General features: G+C 43.5%; 1 protein-coding gene and 1 long non-coding RNA gene across 3 annotated transcripts in view; one reads left to right on the forward strand and one right to left on the reverse strand.

Moving 5' to 3' along the window:
* Positions 1-1,257: 1,257 nt before the first annotated feature.
* Positions 1,258-17,630, forward strand: LOC118143767 (uncharacterized). The gene is made up of 3 exons (XR_004728176.3): positions 1,258-1,423; positions 16,719-16,869; positions 17,395-17,630. It is a non-coding gene; the product is annotated as an uncharacterized LOC118143767 (long non-coding RNA).
* Positions 14,560-17,775, reverse strand: part of UBN2 (ubinuclein 2) — a 104,447-nt gene continuing 101,231 nt past the window's right edge. For both annotated transcript variants that reach the window (XM_035254613.3, XM_035254612.3), the window contains one exon: positions 14,560-16,312. In XM_035254613.3, coding sequence (XP_035110504.2) covers positions 16,271-16,312 — 42 coding nt within the window. In that variant the 3' untranslated portion in view covers positions 14,560-16,270. The remainder of the gene's footprint in view (positions 16,313-17,775) is intronic.

The raw sequence follows: 17,775 nt of genomic DNA on the forward strand, positions 1-17,775 counted from the left end.
CGAAATTGCACCGATGCTCCGGACGTTGAACGGGCGCGCGCACGCTTTTGCGTACGCGCTTGCTTGCGCATTCCCTGCGCCTGCGCAAAAACGGGCTTGCGTCGTCGCAGAGCAGAGCGCGCTGGGCAAACTGGCCGGATCTTGGAGACTCGCCCTCTGAACGTTAGCTCCGTTGGGTTTTCAACGGAAACAGCCGGACCTTTTCCGGTGTTGCGAACTTTCCGGGCGGAGCTTTGCTCCAGACGCCTGTTAGGTGGCCCCTGCTGCGGTCAGTTTCTGCTTCCGGTTGAAGCGCTGAGGCCATTTCCGCAGGGCGGGTGGTGGATTAGGAAACATGTGGCGTGTCCCTTGAATTGGCGGGTCAGCGGTAAACATGGGACAGCGGGGAAGTAATAGTATACTGATTAGGAATTTGTTAATTTTAAAAATTAGTAGTTCATTTTTTGGTTTGGTTCCTAATTGTGTAACTTGAACAAAGCACTTCAGAATCCCAGTGAACTTACTCTTACTTATGATATCACAGGGCCTCCCCATTGTCCCTAAGATAAAGTTCAGACGACATAAATTGAACCTCGCTTATATCTTAGTCTTCATCTTCCCCTATTTGTTTCTTGTCACTCTCTGCTCCAGGTATCTGCACTGTGTTTCTTCCCTGCCACCCACCTTACATGTTTAACTCCCTCTGGCTGAAACTTAACCATTTGTGTTAATATTACTGTTTACCCTTTGGGCTTCAGCTTACTCTGGAAGTCTAGGTTAGACTCTTCTCTAGGCCCTTGAGGTCAGTAAGGCAAGGTGAAAATGATTCACTTCTTCTCTGGTCCCTTGTTGCTCCCTTTATTTACTTATCATAAATAACTATTCAGGTAGGTACAAGGCCTCTACTCAATATTGTAGTTGTCAGTCTCCTCCATCAGACTGGGAAATTGTTCAGCTCCGAAAGCCCTGTGCCTCACAGAAAAGCCTGTTTCTTCACCAGGCTGACTGCTTGGTAGCATAGTCATAACAGCTTAGTCTGAAGCTCCTAAAGGGATTGGCACCGTCTGGCCCCAATGGCTAGGAGACATAAGCTATTGAGCAGGAATGACAAACACAAATGGTACATTAATGAGTAAAGCTGGCTTGTTTGGAAACCTGATGAACTGGATAGCACCTAGCCCACCTGTCCAGGGGGCAGCCATTACTCACTTCCACTGATTGTTTCCATTTTAGGAAAGCAAATCCTTTTTAAAAACATTTTTTTTTTTTTTTTTTCAGGAAAATCTGGAAATCTATGTTTTAATTCTATAGCTTTCCTTCTAAATATTGGCCACTAATGAATACTTTAAAAGTACTACATGCGAAACAAAACAGCCCACAGACTTCTAGTCTGTAAAGGAAGAAGGAAGAAAAAAAGGGCGGTAGGATTGTAAGATGAAAAAAGGTAAAAATAGGTGGTGTGCCTACTTCATGGGAAAAGAAGCTGCTTTGATAACCATGCCTCTTTATTTTTTTCTTTTTAGAACTTTTTTTAAAACTTTATTGTCTTTTTAAACTTTTTTTTTTAGACGGGGCCTTGCTGTGTTACCAGGCTGGAGTGCAGTGGCGCAATCACGGCTCACTGCCACCTTTGCCTCCTGGGTTCAAGTGATTCTCTCACCTCAGCCTCCCAAGTAGCTGGGACTACAGGCGCGTAACACCACTCCTGGCTAATTTTTGTATTTTTAGTAGAGACGGGGCTTCATCATGGCCAGGATGGTCTCGATCTCTTGACCTCGTGGTCCTCCCGCCTGGCCTCCCAAAGTGCTGGGATTACAGGTGTGAGCCACCATGCCCAGCCGTCTTTTTAAACTTTTATAAAATCTTTTCTTCTTTCCTTTCATCTCCTTAGCCTGATACCCTGCCTTATCTTTAGGAAAAAATGCTCCTGATAATAAATATAAAGAGAGTAAACTCATTTGTATTGCCTTAACATGAGATTCTGTTCAAAATTCATTCTCATTATAGGTCACCATTCAGCACCCTCAGCTGATTGCCACACTGGCTAAATTAAGGAACTTTAACATTTAAAACAGCTTTCTCAAGATAACCATTTTAAATGTTCCCCACTCTTGGCCAGGTGCAGTGGCTAAGGTGCTATAATCTCAGCACTTTGGGAGGCCAAGGTGGGCAGATCACTTGAGGCCAGGAGTTCAAGACCAGCCTGGCCAACATGGCAAAAACCCATTCTCCACGAAAAATACAAAAATTAGCTAGGCATGGTGGTGTGTGCCTGTAGTCCCAGGTACTCTGGAAGCTGAGGCAGGAGAACTGCTTGAACCCAGAGGCAGAGGTTGCAGTGAACCCAGAAAGCAGAGGTTGCACTTCAGCCTGAGTGACACAGCGAGTCTGTCTCAAAAAAAAAATAGTTCCCCACTCTTAACGTATTTTCAGATACTGAGGGTTTTTGGATAGTACTTTTTGGCTAGACACACCAGCTAATTATTTAACTGAGTGTACAGTGATAGAATTAAATCTCCGAGGAGCCTGGCCAACAAAGCAAGACCCTGTCTCTACAAAAAAATATATCACTGTATATGGTGTTGTGTGACTGTAGTTCTATCTACACGTAGTTTGAGGATCACTTGAGCCCAGAAGTTCAAGGCTACAGTGCACTACTTTCTCACCACTGCATGGCACACTAGATGACAGTGAGACCCTGTCTCTAAAATAATAATTGCTGGGAGCAGTGGCCCAGCACTTTGGAAGGCTGAGGCAGATGGATTGCTTGAGCTCAGAAGTTTGAGACCAGCCTGGGCAACAGCGAAAACTCATCTCTACAAATTAGCCAGGTGTGGTAGTGTGTACCTGTATCCCCAGCTACTTGGGAGGCTGAGATAGGAGGATCACTTGACCCTGCGAGGCAGAGCCTGTGGTGAGCCTTGATCACACCACTATACTCCAGCATGGGTGACAGAGTGAGACCCTGTCTAAAAAATTTTTTTTTTCTTTTTGAGAAGGCTTTTTTGTTTTGTTTTATTTTGTTTTGTTTTTTTGAGACAGAGCCTCACTCTGTCGCCAAGGCTGGAGTGCAGTGGCACGATCTTGGCTCACTGCAACCTCCACCTCCTGGGTTCAAGTGATTCTCCTGCCTCAGACTCCTGAGTAGCTGGGACTCTAGGCACAATCCCCAGCTAATTTTCTATTTTTAGTAGAGATGGGGTTCCACTGTGTTGGCCAGGCTGGTCTTGAACTCCTGACCTCAGGTGATCCTCCCACCTTAGCCTCCCAAAGTGCTGGGATTACAAGTATGAGCCACTGTGCCCAGTATTCTTTTTTTCTTTTTAAAGTGGTTTGTTTGTTTATGAGACAGAGTCTTGCTCTGTTGCCCAGGCTGGAGTGCAATGGCGTGATCTCAGCTTGCTGCAACCTCCTCCTCCTAGGTTCCAGCAATTCTCCTACCTCAGCAGGAGATAAATCCTTTATCAAAGGGAAGTAAATACATGAAGATGGGAAAAAAATAGCACAAAAAGGATGACTCCATCAAAGACCAGAGCACCTCTTTTGCTCCCAGGGATCACAGCTCCTCACCATCAAGGGAACAAAACAAGACAAAGAAAGAGTTTGATGAATTGACGGAAGCAGGCTTCAGAGGTGGGTAATAACAAACTTCTCTGAGTTAAAAGACCATGTTCTAACCCAATGCAAAGAAACTAAGAACCTTGAAAAAAGGTTAGGTGAAATGCTAACTAGAATAACCAGCCTAGAGAAGAACATAAACAACTTGATAGAGCTGAAAAACATAGCAAGAGAACTTTGCAAGGCATACACAAGTTTCAACAGCTGAATCGATCAATCAGAAGAAAGGATATCAGAGATTGGAGATCAAATAAATGAAATAAAACAAGAAGGCAAGATTAGGGAAAAAAGACTCAAAAAAAAAAAATGAACAAAGCTGCTAGGTGCAGTGGCTCACACCTGTAATCCCAGCACATTGGGAGGCTGAGGCAGGTGGATCACCTGAGGTCAGGAGTTCAGGAGCAGCCTGACCAACTTGGTGAAACCCTGTCTCTTAAAAAGAAAATGATCTGGGCACAATGGCACGTGCCTGTGGTCCCAGGTAATCTGGAGGCTGAGGTGGAAGAATCTCGAGCCAAGGAGTGTCCAGACTGCCTGCAGTGAGTGAGCTAGGATGATACCACTGCACTCCAGAATTTAACAGTCTCTCTCTCTCTCTCTCCTCTCTCGTCTTTCATTTTATTAAAAAATAAAATAAAAATGAACAAAGCCTCCAAGAACTATGGGATTATATGAAAAGACCTAATCTACGCTGGATCGGCATAACTGAATGTGATGGAGAGAATGAATCCAAGCTGGAAAATACTCTTCAGGATTATTATCCAAGAGAACTTCCCCAATCTAACAAGGCAGGCCAATATTCAAATCCAGGAAATACAGAGAACACCGCAAAGATATTCCTCAAGAAGAGCAACTCCAAGGCACATAATTATCAGATTCACTGGGGTTGAAATGAAGGAAAAAATCCTAAGGGCAGCCAGAGAGAAAGAATGAGTCACCCCCGAAAGAAAGACCATCAGACTCACAGGGGATCTCTCAGCAGAAACTCTACAAGCTAGAAGGGAGTAGGGGCCAATAGTCAACATCCTTAAAGAAAAGAACTTTTCCAACTTCTGGTCTCCAAAAACAGAAAAGAACTTTCAACCCAGAATTTCGTATCCAACCAAACAGCTTCATAAATGAAGGAGAAATAAAAATCTTTTACGGACAAGCAATTGCTGAGAGATTTCATCGTTACAAGACCTGCTTTACAAGAGCTCCTGAAGGGAGTACTAAACATGGAAAGGAACAACCAGTACTAGCCACTGCAAAAACATACCAAATTGTAAAGACACTATGAAGAAACTGCATCAACTAATGGGCAAAACAACCAGCCAGTAACAAAATGGCAAGATCAAATTCAAACATAACTATATATATATATATTTTTTTGTTTTTTGAGATGGAATTTCACTCTTGTTACCCAGGCTGAGTGCAATGGCGCGATCTCAACTCACTGCAACCTACACCTCCTGAGTTCAAGCAATTCTCCTACCTCAGCCTCCCAAGTAACTGGGACTACATGCGTGTGCCACCATGCCTGGCTAATTTTTGTATTTTTAGTAGAGATGGGGTTTGACCTTGTTGACCAGGATGGTCTCGATCTCTTGACCTTGTGATCCACCCAACTCGGCCTCCCAAAGTGCTGGGATTATAGGTGTGAGCCCCCGTGCCCGGCCCCAAACATAACAATATTAACATTGAATGTAAATGGCCTAAATGCCCCAGTCAAAAGACACGACTGGCAAACTGGATAAAAAGTCAAGAGCCATCAATGTGCGGTATTCAGGAGACCCATCTCACTGCAAAGACTCACATAGACTCAAAGAGATGGAAGATTTACCAAGCAAATGAAGATTTAAAAAAAAAAAAAGTAGAGGTAGCAATCTTAGTCTCTGATAAAATAGACTTTAAACCAACAAAGATCAAAAGAGACAAAGAAGGGCATTACCTAATGGTAAAAGGAACAATGCAACAAGAGGAGCTAACTATTGGCCGGGGTGCGGTGGCTCATGCCTATAATCCCAGCACTTTGGGAGGCCGAGGCAGGTGGATCACGAGGTCAAGAGATCGAGACCATCCTGGTCGACAAGGTGAAACCCCGTCTCTACTAAAAATACAGAAATTAGCTGTGCATGGTGGTGCGCACTTGTAGTCCCAGCTACTCGGGAGGCTGAGGCAGGAGAATTGCTTGAACCCAGGAGGTGGAGGTTGTGGTGAGCCAAGATGGTGCCATTGCACTCCAGTCTGGGTAACAACAGTGAAACTCTGTCTCAAAAAAAAAAAAAAAAACAAAAAAAAACGAGCTAACTATCCTAAATATATAGGCACCCAATGCAGGAGCACCCAAATACATAAAGGAAGTTCTCGGTGGCTCATGCCTATAATGCTAGCACTTTGGGAGACCGAGGCGGGTGGATCACGAGGTCAAGAGGTTGAGACCATCCTGGTCAACCAGGTGAAACACCGTCTCTATTAAAAATACAAAAAATTAGCTGGGCATGGTGCTGCATGCCTGTAGTCCCAGTTACTTGGGAGGCTGAGGCAGGAGAATTGCTTGAACCCAGGAGGCAGAGGTTGCGGTGAGCCGAGATTGCACCATTGCACTCCAGCCTGGGTAACAAGAGTGAAACTCCGTCTCAAAAAAAAAAAAAAAAGCAAGTTCTTAACGACCTACAAAGAGACTTAGACTCCCGCACAATAATAGTGGGAGACTTTAACACTCCACTGACAATATTGGACAGATCAACGAGACAGAAAGTCAACAAGGATATCTAGGACTTGAACGCAGATGTGGACCAAGCAGATCTAATAGACATATACAGAACACTCCACCCCAAATCCACAGAATACCATTCTTCTCAGCACCACATAGCACTTACTCTAAAATTGACCACATAATTGGAAGTAAATCACTCCTCAGCAAATGCAAAAGAATGGAAATCATAACAAACAGTCTCTCAGACCACAGCACAATCAAATGAGAACTCAGGATTAAGAAAAACATTCAAAACTGCACAATCACATGAAAACTGAACAACTTGCTCCTGAATGACGAATGGATAAACAATGAAATGAAGGCAGAAATAAAAATGTTATTAGAAACCAACGAGAATGAAGACACAACATACCAGAATCTATGGGACACATTTAAAGCAGTGTCTAGAGGGAAATTTATAGCAATAAATGCCCACATGAGAAACAAGGAAAGATCTAAAATCGACACTCTGCCATAAAAATTGAAAGAGCTAGAGGAGCGAACTCAAAAGCAAGCAGAAGACGAGAAATAACTAAGATCAGAGCAGAACTGAAGGAGATAGAGACACAAAAAGCCCTTCAAAAAATCAATAAATACAGGAGTTGGATTCTTTTTTTTTAATGGGGTTTCACCATATTGGACATGCTGGTCTTGAACTCCTGACCTCAGGTGATCCGCCCACCTCAGCCTTCCAAAGTGCTGGGATTACAGGCGTGAGCCACAACGCCCAGCCAGGAGCTGTATTTTTGATAAGATCAACAAAATAGACTGCTAACTAGACTAATAAAAAAGAAAAGAGAGAAGAATCAAATGGATGCAATAAAAAAATGAAAAAGGGGAGATCACCACTGATTCCTTGGAAATAAACAAACTATCATCAGAGATTACTACAAACAGCTGTATGCACATAAATCAGTAAATCTGGAAGGGATAAATTCCTGGACACTTGCACATTCCCAAGACTAAGCCAGGAAGAAGTTGAAAGCCTGAATAGACCAATAACAAGATCTGAAGTCGAGGCAGCAATTAATAGCCTACCAACCAAAAAAAGTCCAGGTCCAGATGGGTCCAGCTGAATTCTACCAGATGTACAAAGAGGAGCTGGTACCATTCCTGCTGAAACTATTCCAAACAATACAAAAAGAAGGAATCCTCCCTAACTCTTTCTATGAGACCAACATTATTCTGATACCAAAACCTGGCAGAGACACAACTAAAAAAGAAACTACAGGCCAATATCCGTGATGAACATTGATGCAAAAATCTTCAATAAAATACTAACAAATTGAATACAACAGCACATCAAAAAGCTTATCCACCACGATCAAGTAGGCTTCATCCTGAGGATGCAAGCCTAGTTCAACATATGCAAATCTGTAAACATAATCTACCACATAAACAGAACGAAAGACAAAAACCGTATGATTATCTCAATAGATGCAGAGAAGGCCATCGTCAAAATTCAACAGCCCTTTATGTTAAAAACTCTCGATAAACTAGGTATTGATGGACCATATCTCAAAATAATAAAAGCTATTTACAACAAACCCACAGCCAATATCATACTGAATGGGCAAAAACTAGAAACAGTCCCTTTAAAAACTGACACTAGACAAGGATGCCCTCTCTCACCACTGCTATTCAATATAGTATTGGAATTCTAGCCAGAGCAATTAGACAAAAAAAAGAAATAAAGGATATTCAATTAAGAAAACAAGAAGTCAAATTGTCCCTATTTGCAGATGATATGATTGTATATTTAGAAGACCCCATTGACTCAGCCCAAAACCTCCTCAAGCTAATAAGCAACTTCAGCAGTCTCAGGATAAAAAATCAATGTGCAGAAATCACAAGCATTTCTATACATCAACAACAGACAAACAGAGAGCCAAATCATGAGCAAACTCCCATTTACAATTGCTACAAAGAGAATAAAATAACTAGGAATACAACTAACAGAGGATGTAAAAGATCACTTCAAGGAGAACTACAAACCACTGCTCAAGGAAATAAGAGAAGACACAAACAGATGGAGAAACATCCCATGCTCATGGTTAGGAAGAATCAATATTGTGAAAATGACCATACTGCCCAAAGTAATTTATAGATTTAATGCTATCCCCATCAAGCTACAATTGACCTTCTGCACAGATCTGGAAAAAATCACTTTAAAGTTCATATGGAACAAAAAGGGAGCTCGCATAGCCAAGACAACCCTAAGCAAAAAGAACAAAGCTGGAGGCATCATACTACCTGACTTCAAACTATACTAGAAGGCTATAGCAATCAAAACAGCATGGTACTGGTACCAAAACAGAGTAATAGACCAATGTAACAGAACAGAGGCCTTGGAAGCAATACCACACATCTACAACCATCTGATCTTTGATGAACCAGACAAAAATGAGCAATGGGGAAAGGATTCCCTGTTTAATAAATGGTTGTTGGGAAAACTGGCTAGCCATATGCAGGAAGCTGAAACTGGACCCCTTCCTTACACCTTATAAAAATTAACTACAGGCCGGGGATGGTGGCTCACGCCTATAATCCCAGCACTTTGGGAGGCCGAGGTGGGTGGATTACGAGGTCAAGAGATCGAGACCATCCTGGTCAACATGGTGAGACCCCGTCTCTACTAAAAATACAAAAATTAGCTGGGCATGGTGGCATGTACCTGTAATCCCAGCTACTCAGGAGGCTGAGGCAGGAGAATTGCCTGAACCCAGGAGGTGGAGGTTACGGTGAGCTGAGATTGCACCATTGAACTCCAGTCTGGGTAACAAGAGTGAAACTCTGTCTCAAAAAAAAAAAAATTAACTACAGATGGATTAAAGATTTAAACATAAGACCTAACACCATAAAAAACTCTAGAAGAAAACCTAGGCAACACCATTCAGGACATAGGCATAGGCAAGGACTTCATGACTAAAACACAAAAAGCAATGGCAACAAAAGCCAAAACAGACAAATGTGATCTAATGACACTTAAGAGCTTCTGCACAGCAAAAGAAACAATCATTAGAGTGAACCAGCAACCAACAGAATGGGAAAAAATTTTTTGCAATCTACCCATCTGACAAAGGGCTGATATCCAGAATCTACAAAGAACTAAAGCAGATTTACAAGAAAAAAAATCCATTCGTTGGCTGGGCACGGTGGCTCAAGCCTGTAATCCCAGCACTTTGGGAGGCTGAGGCGGGTGGATCACAAGGTCCAGAGATCAAGACCATCCTGGTCAACATGGTGAAACCCCATCTCTACTAAAAATACAAAAAATTAGCTGGGCATGGTGGCGTGTGCCTGTAATCCCAGCTACTCAGGAGGCTGAGGCAGGAGAATTGCCTGAACCCAGGAGGCAGAGGTTGCGGTGAGCCAAAATCACGCCATTGCACTCCAGCCTGGGTAAAAGGAGCAAAACTCCATCTCAGAAAAAAAAAAAAAAATCAATTCAAAAGTGGGTGACAAATATGAACAGACACTTTTTAAAAGAAGACATTTTTGAGGCCAACAAACCTATGAAAAAATGCTCATCATCACTGGTCATTAGAGAAATGCAAATCAAAACCACATTGAGATATCATCTCATGCCAATTGAAATAGCAATATTAAAAAATCTGGAGACAACAGATGCTGGTGAGGATATGGAGAAATAGGAACACTTTTACACTGCTGGTGGGAGTGTAAATTAGTTCAACCATTGTGGAAGACAGTGTGACGATTCCTCAAGGACCTAGAAATAGAAATTCCATGTGACCCAGCAATCCCATTACTGGGTATATACCCAAAGGATTATAAATCATTCTGTTATAAAGACACATGCACTCGTATTTCACTGCAGTGCTGTTTATGATAGCAGAGACCTGAAACCAACCCAAATGCCCATCAATGATAGACTGGACAAAGAAACTGTGGCACATATACACCATGAAATACTGTGCAGCCATAAAATACGATGAATTCGTGTCCTTTGTAGAGACATGGATGAATATAGAAACCATCATTCTCAGCAAACTGACACAGGAACAGAAAACCAAACACCACATGTTTTCACTCATAGGTGGGTGATGAACAATGAGAACACTTGGGCACTGGGAAGGGAACAACACTCACTGGGCTAGGAGGGGGGTTGGAGGGGAGTGGAGGGGAGAGACAGCGGGTGGCAGGGTGGATGGGGAGGGATAACACCCGCAGAAACGCCTGATGTGGGCGATGGGGTGGTTGGGGAATGTGGCATGTATGTACTTATGCAACAGTCCTGCAGGAGGCAGGATGTGCACAGGCACCTCAGAACCCAAAGTACAATAAAAAAAAGAAAAAGAAAATGAGCTTGAATATAAAAGAAATGACATCGTATTTGGAGTCACCCTTGATGTGTGAATAATAGACTCGTTAAAATGTCCGTCAACAGAAATGAATAAATAAAATGTAGCATATCTGTACAGCAGAATACTACTCAGCAATAAAAAGGGACAAACTACTGATGTATGTGATAACACGGATGAATCTAAAGTCATTATCCTGAGCAAAACCATACACAAAGCCTACATACTAGATGATCCATTTATATCAAATGCAAATCAATCTCTAGTGACGAAAATCTCATTTGGGATGGTGCTTTCAGTTATATCAAAAACCATTAAGATGTATACTTTAGCCAAGCAAGGTGGCTCATGCCTGTAATCCAAGCACTTTGGGAGGCCAAGGCAGGCAGCTCACTTTAGGTCAGGAGTTTGAAACCAGCCTGGCCAATATGGTGAAACCCTGACTCTACTAAAAATACAAAAATTAGCCAGATGTGATGGCAGATGCCTGTAATTCCAGCTACTCAGAAGGCTGAGGCAGGAGAATTGCTTGAACCGGCGGGGCCAGAGGTAGGAATGAGCTGAGATCTCATCATTGCATTCCAGCCTGGGTGACCAGAGCAAAACTCCCCCTCAGAAAAAAAAAATTGCATATTTTAAGTGGATGAAGTCAGGTCAGCAAGCTCTGTGTATATCAGTTGTCCTCTCTTTCTGAACTGATTTCCTATCTGTGTTAATTAAAGACTACACTGCTGTAACAAAGAAACCTCAAACACAGTAGTTTAAATTAAAAGCTAAAAATATTTGGCAGGGCGCCATGGCTCTCGCTTGTAATCCCAGCACTTTAGGAGGCCAAGGCGGGTGGATCACGAGGTCAAGAGATCAAGACCAGCCTGACCAACATGGTGAAACCCCGTCTTTACTAAAAATACAAAAATTAGCCAGGTGTGGTAGTGCACGCCTGTAGTCCCAGCTACTTGGGAGGCTGAGGCAGGAGAATCACTTGAACCTGGGAGGCGGAGGTTGCAGTGAGCCGAGATTGCACCACTGCACTCCAGCCTGATGAGAAAGCGAGACTCCGTCTCAAAAATAATAAATAAAAATAAAAAATATTTCTCTTGCATAATAGTCTAGAAGTGGTCATTCCAGGTTAGTAGGGCAGCTCTTCTCTAAAAAGTCATCTAGGGGCTGAGCTTCCTTTTGTAGCCATGGAACAGCCTCAAGCTGATGAATCATTGCTTAAGTTGTTACAGGTCACGCAGAGCCCAATTGTCCAGGTATGCGCAATAGAAAGGGCTTTCACCTCCTAATCGTTACCACCAGCCTGGCTGACCAACTGCATTGGCATCACCTGGGACTAGATGGGCAGGTCATAAAGGCTTGACCCACCCTCAGACTGGGGAGACAAGTTTGACTGTTGCCTCTCTCCTATCTTCTTGCCAGTTGACTGGTGATAAAACTTTTTTCCCCCTCAAAAGCCAGTGCCTGGCTTCTATGCATTATGACCCAGCATGTTATGGGCTTTTTCAAACCACTGTACGTTCACGCTATGCCTATTTAGTAGTTCCCCTTTATCCGAGGGCTGCGTGTTCCAAGACCTTAGTGGATACCTGAAACTCCAGATAGTACTGATTCCTCTATAAACCATGTTTTTTTCCTATACACACATACTTATGAAAACGTTTAATTTATAAATTAGGTACAGTAAGAGACTAACGACTAATAAGACAGACCAGTTACAACAGTGTACCGTGATAAAGGTTATGTGAATGTGGTCTCCCAAACATCTATCTGTACTCTACTCACCTATTTTCAGACATTGGTTGATAGCAGGTAACAAACTGGAAGGTGAAATTTCAGTTAAGGAAGGGGAATACTGTATTTCATTAGATCCACTTTTTTTCTTTTTTAAAAAAATATTTATTTATTTAGAGACGGAGTTTCTCTCTTGTTACCCAGGCTGGAGTGCAATGGCGTGATCTCGGCTCACCGCAACCTCCACCTCCTTGGTTCAAGCAATTCTCCTGCCTCAGCCCCCCGAGTAGCTGGGACTATAGGTGCATGCCACCATGCCCAGCTAATTTTTGTATTTTTAGTAGAGACAGGGTTTCACCATGTTGACCAGGATGGTCTCGATCTCTTGACCTTTTGATCCACCTGCCTCGGCCTCTCAAAGTGCTGGGATTACAGGCTTGAGCCACTGTGCCCGGCCTTCTTTTTTTTTTTTTTTTTAAATACAGTCTCACTCTGTCACCCAGGCTGGAGTGCAGTGGCACCATCTCGGCTCCCTGCAACCTCTGCCCCTGCCTCAACCTCCCAAGTAGCTAGGATTACAGGCACATGCCACTGCATCCAGCTAAATTTTGTATTTTTTGTGGAGACAGGGTTTTGCCATGTTGGTCAGTGAGGTCTTGAACTCCTAATCTCAAGTGATCTACACATCTTGGCCTCCAAAGTGCTGGGTTTACAGTTAAGAGCCACTGTGTCCAGCAGATCCACTTTTTAACAGAGTAGCTCACTCACAAAAAACGCTCTCATCCTCTCTCCACACCCTGCTCATTGCCTTCCCTGGTTTCAGTAGAGGGGAAATACTTTCTCTTCCTGAAAGCCATGCCTCTGTCAGGAGAGGAGAGAGGTTAAAGATTGAGTCAATTGGCAATGGATTACTGGCAATGGCCGGTGATAGAATCAACCAGGCCTACATATGACTATGTATAAAACTGCCATTAAAATTTCTACACAACAGGGTTTTGGGAGCTTCTGGGTTGGTGATGCATTGAGGTGCTGGAAGGGTGGTATACCCAGAGAGGGCACAAAAGCTCCACTTATCCCGTCCCCATACTTTGCTCTATGTATTTCTTCCATTGGCTGTTCCTGAGTTGTATCCTTTGTAATAACCTGATGATAGTAAGTAATTCACTTTCTTGGGTCCTGTCAGTCATTCTAGCAAATTATCAAATCTGGGAAGGTTGTGGGAATCCCCGAATTTATAGTTATGTCAGACAGAAGTGTGGGTAACTTAGGGACCCATACTGGACGCTGGCCCAGGTCATATAAGTGAAGGCAGTCTTGTGGGACTGAATCCTTAAACCTGTGAGTCTTATGGTAACTCTGGGTAGTTACTGTCAAAATGGAATTGAATGGTAGGATACTCCGTTGGCGTCAGGACGGGAAGCAGTTGTGTTGTAAAATGGTGCAACCACTATGGAAAACCATATGGTAGTTCTTCCAAAAATTAAAAATAGGCCGGGCACAGTGGATCATACCTGTAATCCCAGCACTTTGGGAGGCCAAAGTGGGCAGATCACGGGTCAAGAGATCGAAACCATCCAGGCCAACATGGTGAAACCCTGTCTCTACTAAAAATACAAAAATTCGTCAGGCGTGGTGGCAGGTGCCTGTAATCCCAGCCACTCAGGAAGCTGAGGCAGGAGAATCACTTGAACATAGGAGGCAGAGGTTGCAATGAGTGGAGATCATGCCACTGCACTCCAACCTGGGCAACAGAGCAAGACTCCATCTCAAAAAAAAAATTTAAAATAGAACTGCCATAAGATTTAACAGCCCCACTTCTGGGTAGAGATCCAAAAGAATTGACAGTAGAATCTGAAACAGATATTTGTATACTCACATTCATGGCAGCATTATTTGCAACAGCCAATAGGTGGAAGCAACCCACGTGTCCATCAATGGATGAATGGATAAAATGTGGTCTATTCATACTATGCAATATTATTCAACGTTACAGAGGAAGGAAATCCTGTCACATGAACAGCAACATGGACTAACCTTGAAGACATTACACTAAGTGACAAAACCAGTCACAAAAGGACAAATACTATATGATTTCACTTATATAAGATATCTACTGTTGTCAGAGTCATAGATAAAGAAAGTTGAAGGGTAGTTACCACGAGCTGGAGGTAAGAGCAAAAAGGAGTTGTTTAATGAGTACACAGTTTCAGTTCTACAAGATCTGGAGATCTATTTCACAACAATGAAAATAACACTTAAAAATGGTTAAGATGATAAATGTTATGAATTTCTCATACACTTAAAAACTGAAAAATTTCTCTGCCCCTTAAAAAAACTGAATTTGTCTGATTTTTAGCCTCTATAGATACCCCAAACTTGCATTAATCGAGGTCATCTAAGGTGATGTACATTTCAAGCAAACAGTCTTTTTTCCAAACATGGTAATTGAGAGGGCACCTTATAATATGAGAGGTGTTGTAAGGGCTTGACTACAAGACAACTCTTTTGTTTTGTCTTGTTTTTGGAGTTTCTTCTTGTTGCCCAGGCTGGAGTGCAATGGCAAGATCTCAGATCACTGCAACCTCTGCCTCCCGAGTTCAAGCGATTCCCCTACCTCAGCCTCCCAAGTAGCTGGGACTACATGCATGCACCACCATGCCTGGCTAATTTTGTATTTTTAGTAGAGATGGGGTTTCTCCATGTTTGTCGGGCTGGTCTCAAACTCCCGACCTCAGGTGATCCACCCACCTCAGTCTCCCAAAGTGTTGGGATTACAGGCGTGAGCCACTGCACTCGGCAAGACAGATCTTTTTTGGGGATTTTGTTTTGGGGGGAGTTGGGGACTTCAGGCTCATATGGTACCTTGCCCAGAATGCACAGCTTATGGGCCTTGTGAAGCCGGCATGAGAACCCAGGACTATCTGACCCCAAAGCTGGAGTTCTATTTTTTTTTTTTGAGATGGAGTCTCACTTTGTTGCCCAGGCTGGAGTGCAGTGGTGCAATCTTGGCTCACTGCAACCTCCACCTCCTGGGTTCAAACAATTCTCCTGTCTCAGCCTCTCGAGTAGCTGGGATCACAGGCACCTGCCACCATGTTAGCCAGGCTGGTCTTGAACTCCTGACCTCAGGTGATCCACCCGCCTCGGCCTCCCAAAGTACTGGGATTACAGGTGTGAGCCACTGCACCCGGCCTAGAGTTCTTAATCATTGGACCTTGGTACCTTTGCAGCCATGGCCACAGCTATTTGTGGAATTAATTGGACAGGATTTGGAAGAATGCTTTGCTGCTTTCCTTTTCCAGAGGCCCCAAGCCTCTGATCACATTCTTAGTTGGTTGATGCTAAATCCTGGTCTGGGGCCAGACAGCCAGCCTAGAGTAGAGTTGGATTCCAAAGAAGGGTTTGGCCCTCATCTTGAATAGCTGTACAAGTAGAAAAATACTGGGACAAGATGTTCTGAGCCTTCTTGGAGCTCCTACATCCATCACCCACTTAAGAATGCTCTCCTGACAGTTCCTGTGGGTTTGGAGCTATGATAACTAAAAACTCCCATGGCTTAGAATGGGACAACCTCCTCTCCTCTGTAGTGGATTACTTCTGTTTCAGCAGGAATGAAGGTGTCAGGCTAGTGGGACTCAATATTGAATACACATTAGAATTACCCAGGGAAACTTGCAAAAACACCAGTGGCTGGGACCTACCCCTAGAAATTCTGATTCATGAGTTGGGGTAGCATCCAGGCAACAGTATTTTTTTTTTTTTTTTTTAAGTTTAATGTGTAGCCGGTGTCAGGAGCTGCTGTCTCAGCAGATGAGCAACTGCAACAGTGGTTGACTGGGGGAATCACAAGAGTATCCCAACTTCTCCTTTACCCCTCTTGTCAGGGTCCAAATTGTTCAGAGACACCTCTAAGGCAAGGCTCCTGTAAGAAAAGAAGAAACACATCTTATTTTTGAAAAAAAACAAAAAAAAAACTAATCTTTTGGTCACAGCAACTGGCCATCCTGACCTCTAAATCATTCCCTGGCCTGATTTCACACTAATTTCTGCCCTTGGCCTTGAAGTTTATGACATTTTTTTTAACACTAGAAATTGGATCTTGCTATGTTTCCCAGGTTGGTCTCAAACTCCTGGGGTCAAGCAATCCTCCCGTCTCGGCCTCCCAAAGCGCTGGGATTACAGGTGTGAACCACCACCACACCCTGCTTGAAGTTTATGATTTTTAAATTGCTGCTAAAAACCTCTCTGTATTTGAGTTTAGACTTATTTTTAGTTTCTACCGATGGGTTTTTAATTTCTTTTCCTTTTTTTTTTCTTTTTTGAGACAGGGTCTGTTGTGGAATACAGTGGTATATATGATCATAGCTCACTGCAGCCTTGACCTCCCCAGTTCAAGTGATCCTCCTGCCTCAGCCTCCTGAATAGCTGGGACTACAGACCTGTGCCACCATACCTGACTATCAGATTTAACATGTTTTTGTGAGTTCCATAATGCTGACACTGGTTCATCTTTGGTGTGAGTCTTGATTCATCTTAATTTTCCCTGGACTCTGTCCCAGTACAAGCTAGATGTCCTATGTCTCAGCTCCATCATCTTCCACGTGACTCAGGATGCAACTGCTCAGAGTCAGGACAGCTCTTCTGTCCTAGGTTTCTGTCAGGGTCCCCTGGCTCTAGCTATAGCCCCTGATATGTTGTGGCTCTGTGTCCTCGCCCAAATCTCATGTCAAATGGTAATTCCCACATGTCAAGGGAGGGGCCTCATGGGAAGCAACTGGATCATGGGGGTGGATATCCCCCTTGTTGTTCTCATGATAGTGAGTTCTCAGGAAATCTGATGATTTAAAAGTGTGGAACTTCCCCCTTCACTCTCTCCCGCCATCATGCAAGATGTGCCTTGCTCTCAAACTCCTGACTTGGTGATCTACCCGTCTTGGCTTCCCAAAGTGCCAGGATTACGGCGTGAGCCACTGCACCCAGTCTTATTTCCTGCTTCTTATCCAGCCACCAAACTGCCAAAACCCCAAGACGGAAGGAGGAGTACGGAGACAGGCCTACCGAGCTCTCAGCTGACAACTATACGAAGGACCAATCATGCGAGTGAGCCATCTCGAGTGTTCCAGCCCGTGGCACCCTCAGATGACTATAGTTCCTGCTTAGTATCATATGGAGTAGAACAGCCCAGCTAAACTTAGTCAATCCCTAGAAGCATCAGAGACAATAAAATGCCTGTTTAAAGCCACTAAGTTTTGGAATTATTTGTTGTGTGAGAATAGAAAACCAAAACAAGCTGGGCGCAGTGGCTCATGCCTGTCATCTCAACACTTTGGGGGGTCAAGGCAGGAGGATCCCATGAGCCCAGGAGTTTGAAACCAGCCTGGGCAA

The sequence above is a fragment of the Callithrix jacchus genome, chromosome 11 (assembly GCF_049354715.1).
Source record: "Callithrix jacchus isolate 240 chromosome 11, calJac240_pri, whole genome shotgun sequence".
Classification (NCBI taxonomy): domain Eukaryota; kingdom Metazoa; phylum Chordata; class Mammalia; order Primates; family Cebidae; genus Callithrix; species Callithrix jacchus.